The sequence below is a fragment of the Bufo bufo genome, chromosome 1 (genome assembly GCF_905171765.1).
Source record: "Bufo bufo chromosome 1, aBufBuf1.1, whole genome shotgun sequence".
NCBI lineage: Eukaryota > Metazoa > Chordata > Amphibia > Anura > Bufonidae > Bufo > Bufo bufo.
Window position 1 is genome coordinate 275373360 of NC_053389.1, and position 13285 is coordinate 275386644.

At 41.4% G+C, this 13285-nt stretch overlaps 1 protein-coding gene across 1 annotated transcript in view; it reads right to left on the reverse strand.

The window, feature by feature from the left end:
* Window positions 1-13285, reverse strand: part of RIC8B (RIC8 guanine nucleotide exchange factor B) — a 73026-nt gene that overhangs the window by 31562 nt on the left and 28179 nt on the right. Inside the window, exon 4 of the mRNA XM_040439581.1 lies at window positions 9145-9239. Within this exon, the coding sequence (XP_040295515.1) occupies window positions 9145-9239 (95 nt within the window). The remainder of the gene's footprint in view (window positions 1-9144; window positions 9240-13285) is intronic.

The following is a 13285-nucleotide window of genomic DNA, read 5'->3' on the forward strand; positions in this document are numbered from 1 at the left end:
CATGGGAAGAATAGTGTAGAATGCTGCTCAATGTTCTATTAAATAGGACAGAGTTTCCGACATTGGAAATGCGAACTGAGACTTATATAGGTTTAGATTTTTTTTCCCACTGCATCACAGGGAAGGGAATGTAGTACTATGTCTCTTCTTTGAGAGGACCACCCCACTAGAAGACCATTTTACAAGCAGTTTTGGGTGGTTGTCGCAGTCTGTATATAGTGTATGTATCACTCTAAAGATAATAAAGTAATATATTGGACTTTACCATGCAATTATATATAGGCTACTTTCACATCAGCGTTTTAGATCCGGCAGAAGATCTCAAAACTGGGCCAGTTCAGTTTTGTTCTCATTCATTGTCAATGAGCAGCAAACTGATCAGGATGCATCAGTTCCATGTTGTTGCGTTTTGTGACCGTGTTTTTTTTTTTTTTTTGTCCGGTCTGCAAAAGTGAACAAACAGGATCTGGCATGAAAATGAAAAAAAAATAAAAACGGATCCGGTACCCATTGACTTAGGATGATTTTAATGCCGGATCTGGTTTGTTCCGTTTCTATCTATTGGATGTACAGTCCTGATCAAAAGTTTAAGACCACTTAAAAAATGGAAAAAAAATCATATTTTACATTGTTGGATCTAAACAAGGTTCCAAGTAGAGCTTCAACATGCAACAAGAAGAAATGAGAGTGAGACAAAAAAATTTTGAGCATTCAATTAATTGAAAATAACGATTAAACTAAAACAGGCTGTTTTTCAGCTGATCCAAATTTTAGGACCACATGCCTTTAAAAGGCCAAACTTGTGCAAAGATGTGGATTCATTGTCCTTTTCTGTCAGGTAGTCACACGTTGTGATGGCAAAGGCAAAAAAACTCTCCCTTTTTGAACTGCATAAGCAGGGTCTCTCACAGCGCGCCATCACTGCTGAGGTGGGACGCAGTAAGACAGTCATTTGGAATTTCTTAAATGATCCTGAGGGTTAAGGAACAAAAAAGTCAAGTGGAAGACTCCAAAAAATTTCATCAGAACTGAGCCGGAGGATCCAATTGGCTGTCCGTCAAGACACTGGACGATCCTCGACCCAAATTAAGGCCCTTACTGGAGCTGACTGCAGCCCCATGACCATCAGACGGCATCTGAGACTGAAGGGCTTCAAAAACGTCTTCAAAGACCTCGTCTCCTTGAACGTCACAGAACTGCTCATTTGGACTTTGCAAGAGAGCACCAAACATGGGACATTCAAAAGGTGGAAGAAAGTTTTATTCCCTGATGAGAAAAAATTTAACCTTGATGGTCCTGATGGTTTCCAACGTTACTGGCCTGACAAGCAGATCACACCTGAGATGTTTTCGCCCCCTCCACAGTGGAGGGGGCGCCATGATGGTCTGGGGTGCTTTTTCCTTCAGTGGAACAATGGAGCTTCAGGAAGTGCAGGGGCGTCAAACGGCCGCTGGCTATGTCCAGATGTTGCAGAGAGCATTCCTCATGACTGAGGGCCCTCGTCTGTGTGGTAACGACTGGGTTTTTCAACAGGACAACTCTACAGTACACAATGCCCGCAGGACAATGGACTTCTTCCAGGAGAATAACATCACTCTTTTGGCCCATCCTGCGTGTTCCCCTGATCTAAATCCAATTTAGAACCTTTGAGGATGGATGGCAAGGGAAGTTTACAAAAATGGACAAAAGTTCCAGACAGTAGATGGCCTTTGTGCGGCCGTCTTCACCACTTGGAGAAATGTTCCCACTCACCTCATGGAAACGCTTGCATCAAGCATGCCGAAACGAATTTTTGAAGTGATAAACAATAACAGCGGAGCTACTCATTACTGAGTTCATGTTTGGAAGTTGGATTTCTGTTTTGGTGGGGTTTAGGGTTTTTTGGAGGTGTGGTCCTAAACTTTGATCAGAGGAAAAACAGCCTGTTTCAGTTTATTCATTGTTTTCATTAAATTGAATGCTCAAAAAATGTTTTGTCTCACTCCCATTTCTTCTTGTTGCATGTTGAAGCTCTACTTGGAACCTTGTTAAGATCCAGCTATGCTAAATAAGATTTTTTGCCATTTTTCAAGTGGTCTTAAACTTTTGATCAGGACTGTATTAAATAAAACGGAAGCATTTTATTCAGGATTTGAGATCCTATGCTGGATGTCAAAACCGGTGTCCCTGCAATATGGACTAGATGTTTATAGCCAAACCCCCACTGGCACTACAGGTGCATTTACCTTTACCTGCCGGGGAGCAGCAGATTTTCAGGGAAGCGTTCCTTCCTGACAGTCGGCTGCTCGTTACATGCAGCGATCACCTCCACAGTATGAGGAAGGTTGCTATTGCTATCGCTCATCCTCATACAGCTGCAATCTTTCTGGGCAGCAGAGTGCTTTTTAGATAACACGATCTGCTGCCCAGAAACAATAATTTTGGTGCCTGCAAAAACAACTGTTTTGCCCATTCATCGGGTGATTGGCTGAACATTTACACGGACAGATTGTTGGGAACAAGCATTCACAGCACCTAAATACACCTTTAGTCACCCGCTTGATAATCATTATGGTAGGAAGCAGTGAACCCTGAACTACCTATCCCACTGTCCCTACCTACTTGCACAATCCGCCCTTGGCAGCAGTCCACAACTGGATGACAGTCCTTTCCTAAATAAGTGCAGGGGCCTTTAAGGAAGGAAGAGCCTAGTGACAGATCAACGACTACATTAAGAAATTAGAGGAACAGACTAGCCGGGTCAAACCAGGAGAAACTACACTGCGTGCAGAATTATTAGGCAAATGAGTATTTTGACCACATCATCCTCTTTATGCATGTTGTCTTACTCCAAGCTGTATAGTCTCGAAAGCCTACTACCAATTAAGCATATTAGGTGATGTGCATCTCTGTAATGAGAAGGGGTGTGGTCTAATGACATCAACACCCTATATTAGGTGTGCATAATTATTAGGCAACTTCCTTTCCTTTGGCAAAATGGGTCAAAAGAAGGACTTGACAGGCTCAGAATAGTAAAAAATAGTGGGATATCTTGCAGAGGGATGCAGCACTCTTAAAATTGCAAAGCTTCTGAAGCGTGATCATCGAACAATCAAGCGTTTCATTCAAAATAGTCAACAGGGTCGAAAGAAGCGTGTGGAAAAAACCAAGGCGCAAAATAACTGCCCATGAACTGAGAAAAGTCAAGCGTGCAGCTGCCAAGATGCCACTTGCCACCAGTTTGGCCATATTTCAGAGCTGCAACATCACAGGAGTGCCCAAAAGCACAAGGTGTGCAATACTCAGAGACATGGCCAAGGTAAGAAAGGCTGAAAGACGACCACCACTGAACAAGACACACAAGCTGAAACGTCAAGACTGGGCCAAGAAATATCTCAAGACTGATTTTTCTAAGGTTTTATGGACTGATGAAATAAGAGTGAGTCTTGATGGGCCAGATGGATGGGCCCGTGGCTGGGTTGGTAAAGGGCAAAGAGCTCCAGTCCGACTCAGACGCCAGCAAGGTGGAGCTGGAGTACTGGTTTGGGCTGGTATCATCAAAGATGAGCTTGTGGGGCCTTTTCGGGTTGAGGATGGAGTCAAGCTCAACTCCCAGTCCTACTGCCAGTTTCTGGAAGACACCTTCTTCAAGCAGTGGTACAGGAAGAAGTCTGCATCCTTCAAGAAAAACATGATTTTCAGGCAGGACAATGCTCCATCACACGCGTCTAAGTACTCCACAGCGTGTCTGGCAAGAAAGCGTATAAAATAAGAAATCTAATGACATGGCCTCCTTGTTCACCTGATCTGAACCCCATTGAGAACCTGTGGTCCATCATCAAATGTGAGATTTACAAGGAGGGAAAACAGTACACCTCTCTGAACAGTGTCTGGGAGGCCGTGGTTGCTGCTGCACGCAATGTTGATGGTGAACAGATCAAAACACTGACAGAATCCATGGATGGCAGGCTTTTGAGTGTCCTTGCAAAGAAAGGTGGCTATATTGGTCACTGATTTGTTTTTGTTTTGTTTTTGAATGTCAGAAATGTATATTTGTGAATGTTGAGATGTTATATTGGTTTCACTGGTAAAAATAAATAATTGAAATAGGTATATATTTGTTTTTTGTTAAGTTGCCTAATAATTATGCACAGTAATAGTCACCTGCACACACAGATATCCCCCTAAAATAGCTAAAACTAAAAACAAACTAAAAACCTACTTCCAAAAATATTCAGCTTTGATATTAATGAGTTTTTTGGGTTCATTGAGAACATGGTTGTTGTTCAATAATAAAATTAATCCTCAAAAATACAACTTGCCTAATAATTCTGCACTCCCTGTAATATAAGCTGAATCAGAAATAGTGAGACAGATTAAAAAACTGGGTGCAGGAGTCAAAACCAGAATAGCAATTAGAGCAAACCTGAATCAGAACCGTTACCGAACCAGGAGGGCGTGTCAAGATCGAAATCATCAGCCAAAAATCAGAAGCCCAGCCCTAGTGTCATAAGATCCAAATGCCAGTGGCACTGTGTATTAAGGAGCTGCCTATGGGGTTGAGGGGGCGTGACCTTACTACGCTCTGGTACTTGCATATACTACATATTGGTGAGTTTTCCTGTCAGGCTGCTCAGCCATGATGGCATGTTGTAGGCAGGATCACATCATTACCATCTATTGTAGAGCAGTGCTGTGTATAGTGAGTCTATGATTTGCGGATAAGCTGTCCAGAAAGAAGAAAAAATTCTGGTTGGCAACCCTGGTCATCATCCATACACATTGGTCACAAGTAGCCAGAAAGTAGCCAACCCCTATAAGGCATATTTCCCATGCAGTTCACCATTTTCAATATATCTTTAGACATTTTTTCCAATATTCTCAACAATTAAGAGGTCATCTTTGCATATGGGAATGAGGATGTGGGAAGTTTAGAATTAACTATGGTCAAACAGCGTGAGGAATCTGCTGACCCACTGAAGTGGCCTCATGGATGATGACAAAGTCAACAGAAGAAGTCAGGCACGGTGCTAATGATAATGACAGGAAGAGAGCCATGAAATTTCGAAAACTGGACACCAGATAAAAGCTGAATGTTTTAACAGAGGTCAAATCAAGTGTGTACTAGTGTAGCTTCCCAGCTGTTCAGCTCTGCACATGTCCAAGGAGAAGATGCCCTCAGGCGTCTAATGCAATGAGGTAAGGAGGATTTTCCGTTGTATTTTTAAATGGCACCTTTTTGAGGTACATCTAATGATTTATAGGACTTTTATTACGTTTTTGGGGGTGACAGCATAAAAAAACAGCAACTCACTGTTTGGTATAAATGACATATGGGGAGATTTATCAAAATTGGTTTAAAGTAGAAATGGCTTAGTTGTCCATAGCAACCAATCAGATGCCAGCTTTTATTTTCCACAGGAGTTCTGAAAAATGAAAGGTGGAATCCGATTGGTTGTTATGGGCAACTAACCAGTTTTGATAAAATTTCCCCCAATTACTTTATTCTGTGGGTCATTTTTACTTTTCCATCAATGGAGCTGAATGAGGGCTTGATTTCTGCGCAATGAGATCTAGTTTTCATTGGTGCTATTTTGGGCTACACATGACTTTCTGATCGCTTTCTAGTACGTTTTTGTGATCAATGTGATCATTTTATTATTCATACAGCTAAATGTGATAATTGAATTGAAATTAAAAATAAATAATTTAAAAAATAAATAAATAAAATCACCACGTCCTCAAAGAGCACCTGTAACCTCTCCTCATGTCTCTTTTATTAACTACTTGCATTCCCCATGTCTTATTACCTTATGTTGTGCCATTCCTTTATTATTCCTGCTAGAAGTTTATGAATAAATTACCATCAGTTTTCAGCAAAGGTGAAGATGGGTGTTGCCATTTGGGGGTGCTAGACTGAGCAGGGGCACACCCCCAACTGGTAACACCCATCTGAACCTTCATTGCAAACTGCTAGTAATTTATTTATAACTTCGAGGAGGGATAATAAAGGAGTGGATCATCAGAAAGTCATAAAAATAGATACTTCAGAATTCTTATTACAAGGGGGAGCCAACAAATGAAACCGCATACGGATTTAAGCCATTAGCCTTCTTTTATCTCTACAAGATAATATAGAGAACACCAACATATTCATCCATAGTTTAATTCAATGAATAAAGTGCAGTTTCAAATAAAGTGCACTGTCCAAATTTGTTGCATCGAGACCGATACTTGAGAAAGGGGACGTGACTCCTGAAATGTTGCAAGCATGTAGGTATGCAGACTTCCCTCTCGATTTATCACCAGGACACATTATTTTGGCACAGAGCGTTACCTACCCGCTCTCAAAGACTTTACAGTACGTCACTAAGCGGGAAGGGCTTAAAAACGCTGACCATCCTGACATCAATCACACCAAGAGACTGCCCAACAGTGACGATTCCTTTAATTCCATAGTAAATTAAACATCAAAAAATTACGTTAACATCAGTGGTGTTGGAAATTTTCTTAAACTATAGAGTCAAATGAACTATGGGCTCTACCGTTTTGCATTTCACTAACTTCAGGATCTCTTCATGGTCTCTGCCTTCTCAGTGTAACCCCTTAGTGACCAGCCTATTTTGGGCCTTACTGACCAAGCGATTTGTTTCATTTTTTTCATTGTTGCATTCCAAGAGCTATAACTTTTTTATTTTTCCACCTATGTAGCTAGTTGTCGTTTTTAATTAAGGTTACTTTCACACTCGCTTCCGTTCAGATAATACAACCGCATGCATCCGTTCAGAACAGATCCGTTTGTATTATCTGTAACATATCCAAAACGGATCCGTCTTGAACACCATTGAAAGTCAATGGGGGATGGATCCGTTTTCTATTGTGCCAGTGAAAACGGATCCTTCCCCATTGACTTACATTGTGTGTCAGGACGGATCCGTTTGCCTCTGCATCGTCAGGCAGACACCAAAATGCTGCAAGCAGCGTTTTGGTGTCCGCCTCCAGAGCGGAATGGAGGCAGAAATGGTGGAATTTTTTTTATTAAACCGTTCACCATATGGGATAATGTACATGATAGATGCGGCAATACCAAACATGTGGAAGAGACTTAATTTTAAAATCAAAATTTTTTTGTTTGTTTTTTTTACTTTTTTAATCAGTTAATAGTCCCACAAGTGGCTACTTTCACATCTACGTTTTTTCTTTTCCGGTATTGAGATCCGTCATAGGATCTCAATACTGGAGGAAAACGCTTCAGTTTTGTCCCTATTCATTGTCAATAAGGACAAAACTGAAAGCATTCCGTTCCGTTTGGTTGCGTTCCCATGCCTGACAGAAAAATGCTGCTAGCGGCATTTTTGAGCGAGTCATGGGATGCAGAGCAAGACGAATCCAGCATGAAACAAAATGTCAGAGGTGGCGGATCTGTTTTCTCGGACCAAAAAAAAAAACGGATTCAGTCCAATTGACTTACAATTGGTTTTAGTGCCGGATCCAACATGGCTATAATTAGAGATAATACAACCAAATCCGTTCATAACGGATGCAGACGGTTGTATTATCCTAACGGAAGCGTTTTTGCTAATCCATGACAGAGCCAGCAAAAACGCAGATGTGAAAGTTGCCTAAAACAGGCAATTTTTTTATTGCTTCTAAAATACAATACACTATTCCTATTCCAGACTTAAGAAGAGGAGAGGGCTGCTTTAGCTGCTCATATTTTGGAGTTGGTAGCAGCTAGATATAGGTGTCTTGTTTGGAAGATGGCATTCCAAGCTTTCATTACATTGGAAGATATGGCTGTTAAAAATCAAGTCAGGAGTGAAATCAGTGAAACGTATTTTTACTTTCAATCTAGGGATGCAATCGAGCTCTTGACAACTTCTGCCTTTAATGTCACCAGATGTAAGGCAGCTATCCTATAGGTCAATGTTCGACCCTTTAAACAGGCCTTGAGATATGACTTGGATATTAAATAAGCCAGCACCTCATCTGCAGACAGCTGTTTCGGGGTGATTGCCCCTCATCAGTGCAGAGCAGAGAGTACTGGCTTAACTGGGTGAGAGGCCTAAGTCAGGATTTGGGGAGTACTATCTCTCCTAGGGGAGAGAGCGCCTTAAATCGGCGTGAGGAGACTTTTAGGCCATACATGCTCCTACATGCCATGCCTGAGAGGAGCATGTATGGCCTATTCGTCTCTTCATGCCAATTAAGGCGCTCTCCCCAAGGAGAGATGGTACCCCCAAATACTTTCACTCTGTCATCCTGATTTTTAACAGCTATATCTTCCGATGTAATGGATATAATGCTGTGATTCTGGTATTGTCTTGTCTCAAGATATGAGCAGCTAAAGCAGCCGGGCCATCCCCTCTTCTTAAATCTGGCTTGATTTGGGCACTTGGAACAGCAAATCCCACCAAAGCCGGGCATTAGGGAACTGTTTTCCAGCAGAATAAAAGCACTTTTTCTGGACAGGGAATAAAGACACAAAGTGCACACGGGTATGTTTGGAATGTATGTGCAATCTTCTGTGCGGCAGTGCTGTTAGTTATATAGGTGAAAATGACATGACAGATTCCCTTTAAATTTATTAAATCTAAATAATAGTGCCCCCCTATTGGTAGAAGGATTTTCACTGGGTCTTCAGGCTTTCTATTTTTCAATAGGCTAACTAAAGATATATTAATTAGAATACATCACTGCCTGTATGAGATGGTTAAAAAAGAAAATAATAATCTCTTTATTCATATATTAGTCAAAAAGATACAGAAGTCGCCCTGTTATCAGGAAAACTGGCAGATAGGGGGACTGATGTATACATTAGCACATTGGTGTACAATTTGGGGGAATATATCTATTGACCTCCAAACCCACACGGCATCTGGGTCTAATTGGAGGGGGGTTGGCGTAGGCAACTTTTGCCCCCAATAGATATACACCCGTGCTGTTACTAGACAGAGGTGTTCACTTATTTTGCATCAAGGTGCTAATGTATACAGCAGTCCCCCTATCTGCCTGTTTTACTGATAACAGGACGACTTCCGTATCTTTTTAGCTAATATATGAATAAAGAGATTTATTATTTTCATTTTTAACCGTCTTATACAGGGGCAGTGATGCTTTCTATTTTTCATACTTAACAGTCACAGATATGTAGTTTACACTAACCTGTGCAGCTCCTCTGTTTTATCTTCAGATGGACCCCGGGAAAGTAAAATATGGCGTAAAATGGCAGCCAGGTGGCGGAACTGATGAGCGTCACTCTGTGCAACATAAAGAGGGGGAAGGGGGGGGGGGGGAGAGTCAGGAAGATCAAACAGCATTTTAAAAAATTTAAGAAAATTATACTTGCATACAGCAAAATTTGAATTCACTTGCACCGAAATCCCTCTACCTGTCCTACTCAGAGTGGTATAGAAAGCGGAGATGCAAGGTCACTGCAGTGTGAGCTGCTCTCTTTCTTTCTGTGCCTGCAACACTGCCAATCGGAGAACCAGTTGGCCACCATAGATATACAATACTTGGTTGTACAAAGTTAGGGATATTTGGCTTGTGGGTGAAATTTCAGGATAAACCTAAAATGCACTCTAACCTTTACAGGTGAACTTAATGTGACCTTCTCTAAACTTTTGAATGCTGATGTCCAACTGTTCAATGTTTCAGTACTTTTTGCACAACTTGCTGTTCTCTAACAAGGAGCTTAACGGCAAAATTCACAACAGGTGTTTGATCCATGAATCGCCCAAAACATTTCCTGGTTCAATTAGACTTGGTATTAAACAGTCCTCCCCATCATGCTGTTCACATTTTGACATCATGAGACCAACACGACACCTAACAATTGATCAACCGTACCATGCCATTGCGAGGCTTCAAGCAGGATGTTCTCAGACAGAAGTGGCCACTGAGCTTAGAGTGTCATCAGCAGGTTGCAACAGAGATAGAGAGAGACTGGAAGAGTCCCAGAAAGGCATAGAAGTGGAAGTCCTTTGGCCACATCCCACACTGATGACCTCTTCATTGTGAACAATGCCCTGCGGAACCGGATAATGAGTGCCACACAACTCTAGGCACATTTAAGGGAGGCGAGAGGCAACCAAGTGTCACGTCACACCATTCAAAACCGTTTACATCAGCATGGTCTGTGTGCTAGACGACCTGCAAGGGTACCTGACCACAGACGTAATGGTCTTGTGTGGGCCAGGGAGTATCTACGCTGGACGAGGGACCAGTGGGCCTCAGTGCTGTTTACTGATGAAAGTCGATACACGTGAGCAGAAATGATGGCTGCCAACGATGTTGGAGACATCAAAGAGAGCGCTATGCATCAGCCACTGTTGTCCCCAGACAAGACTTTGGTAGTGGTGGGCTGGTGTGTCTAGTCAATACAGAACTGCCCTACACTATGTGAATGGTACAGTGACAAGCACATGCTACTTGAATAACATCATTAATCCAGTAATTGTGCCTCTGCATGAACAACACAGGCCTAATTTAATCTTCATGGATGACAATGCGCCTGCTCATCGAGGTCACATCATTAGGGAACGGCTGCTGGAGACTTGGGTACCTCAAATGGAGTGGCCTGAACTTTCTCCAGACCTGAATCCCATTGAAAACCTATGGGATCAGCTGAGTGTTGAGGATCGTAACTCTGTACTCCAGAACCTCAATGACCTGAGGGCCGTCCTTCAAGAAGAGTGGGATGCCATACCTCAGCAGACAATAAATCGTCCTGTGAACAGCATGAGACATCGTTGTCAAGCTGTAATTGACGATTAAGGCCACATGACAAGTTATTGAGACATTGACAGTTTTTGTAGAGGTATACCCACCACTGTTGGAGACTTTTATTTCAATAAATTGTTTGAGATTAAGAAAACACCATTGCTGCTTCTTACTTAAATGCCCTACTTTCATGATATAAATATCACTGTAGCATGACCTTTTTACGTTTTCCATAAATTTCACCCGAAAGCCAAATATCCCTAATGCTCTCCTTTGCCCTGCAATGAACCCGGACAACCCCTTTAATACATCGAATTTATCATTCCCCCCATGCCTGTTGTGTTAGCGACTTTTTAAACGCCATTGCAGCAAATTTATGTTCTTTTATGCCAGTTTTCTGGAATAAAAGAAGAATGAAATCTTAGTCAATTTCAGTCTAGGCACTCGGACTACCAAAGCTGCCTGCGCCTATTCATAAATTAAGTGCATGTGATACCATAGACCAGTGTAAAACGCCGGACCAGGATGAATCTCCTCGAAGAATAGCAGAAGGATTATGTTCACAGGCCAGAACTTCATCAAGGATATACCACACCAAAATGTGCAATCCACCTACTCATGTAAATGGGATTCCACATCCTCGTTCACATGTATTAGAAAAATTCCGTGAATGTTTTTCCTACCACAGAAAAAAAAGGGCCACTATTTTCAGACAGATATACCATAAATGCCTGATAGGTGCAGGTCCCACCTTGAAATTAAAGGTCCCCCATACATACTTGGTGGGTTTATCCGTCAATGTGTATGGGGAGCTTCGTCAGCTGATTCCTGCGTGCTGCGTTCTCCATACTAATAGAAGTCTATGGGAACTACAAAAAGAGTAGAGTAAGCAGCATGCGACAACTACTTCACAGGCCGCACTGAGAATGTGGCAGCTAGGGACCCACACAATTATGGCCTATGTGGTCACCGAAGTTTAAAGTACTTAAGATGGGAACACCCCTTTAAGATTTTTCTTTACATAAAACTGGAATATCACTTTGGACCTTATTCACACGATGACAGTCTGTGTTTTTAATGGTCTGTGAATACTGGTTTGCAAAAAATCGGACATGTTCTATTTTGTCGGTTTTCACGGTCCGACAGCCCCAATACAAGTCAAGGGGATGTTTTTAACGCCTTCCTCACAGTTTTCTCATTTTCGTTTTGTAGTCGCTGCCTTCCCGGAGCCATATTTCTTTTAATTCTCCATTCACATGTTTTTTTTTTAAAGTACGTTCTAATGGCACCATTTAACCACCTCAGCCCCCAGTGCTTAAACACCCTGAAAGACCAGGCCACTTTTTACACTTCTGACCTACACTACTTTCACCGTTTATTGCTCGGTCATGCAACTTACCACCCAAATGAATTTTACCTCCTTTTCTTCTCACTAATAGAGCTTTCATTTGGTGGTATTTCATTGCTGCTGACATTTTTACTTTTTTTGTTATTAATCGAAATTTAACGATTTTTTTGCAAAAAAATGACATTTTTCACTTTCAGTTGTAAAATTTTGCAAAGAAAACGACATCCATATATAAATTTTGCTCTAAATTTATTGTTCTACATGTCTTTGATAAAAAAAAAAATGTTTTGGTAAAAAAAAAAAATGGTTTGGGTAAAAGTTATAGCGTTTACAAACTATGGTACAAAAATGTGAATTTCCGCTTTTTGAAGCAGCTCTGACTTTCTGAGCACCTGTCATGTTTCCTGCGGTTCTACAATGGCCAGACAGTACAAACACCCCACAAATGACCCCATTTCGGAAAGTAGACACCCTAAGGTATTCACTGATGGGCATAGTGAGTTCATAGAACTTTTTATTTTTTGTCACAAGTTAGCGGAAAATGATGATTTTTTTTTTTGAAATTCGAAAGGTGCTCTTTGGAATGTGGGCCCCTTTGCCCACCTAGGCTGCAAAAAAGTGTCACACATCTGGTATCGCCGTATTCAGAAGTTTGGGAATGTGTTTTGGGGTGTCATTTTACATATACCCATGCTGGGTGAGATAAATATCTTGGTCAAATGCCAACTTTGTATAAAAAAAATGGGAAAAGTTGTCTTTTGCCAAGATATTTCTCTCACCCAGCATGGGTATATGTAAAATGACACCCCAAAACACATTCCCCAACTTCTCCTGAATACGGAGATACCAGATGTGTGACACTTTTTTGCAGCCTAGGTGGGCAAAGGGGCCCATATTCCAAAGAGCACCTTTCGGATTTCACTGGTCATTTTTTACAGAATTTGATTTCAAACTCCTTACCACACATTTGGGCCCCTAGAATGCCAGGGCAGTATAACTACCCCACAAGTGACCCCATTTTGGAAAGAAGACACCCCAAGGTATTCGCTGATGGGCATAGTGAGTTCATGGAAGTTTTTATTTTTTGTCACAAGTTAGTGGAATATGAGACTTTGTAAGGGAAAAAAAATAAATAAAAAAAATCATCATCATTTTCCACTAACTTGTGACAAAAAAGAAAAAATTCTAGGAACTTGCCATGCCCCTCACGGAGTACCTTGGGGTGTCTTCTTT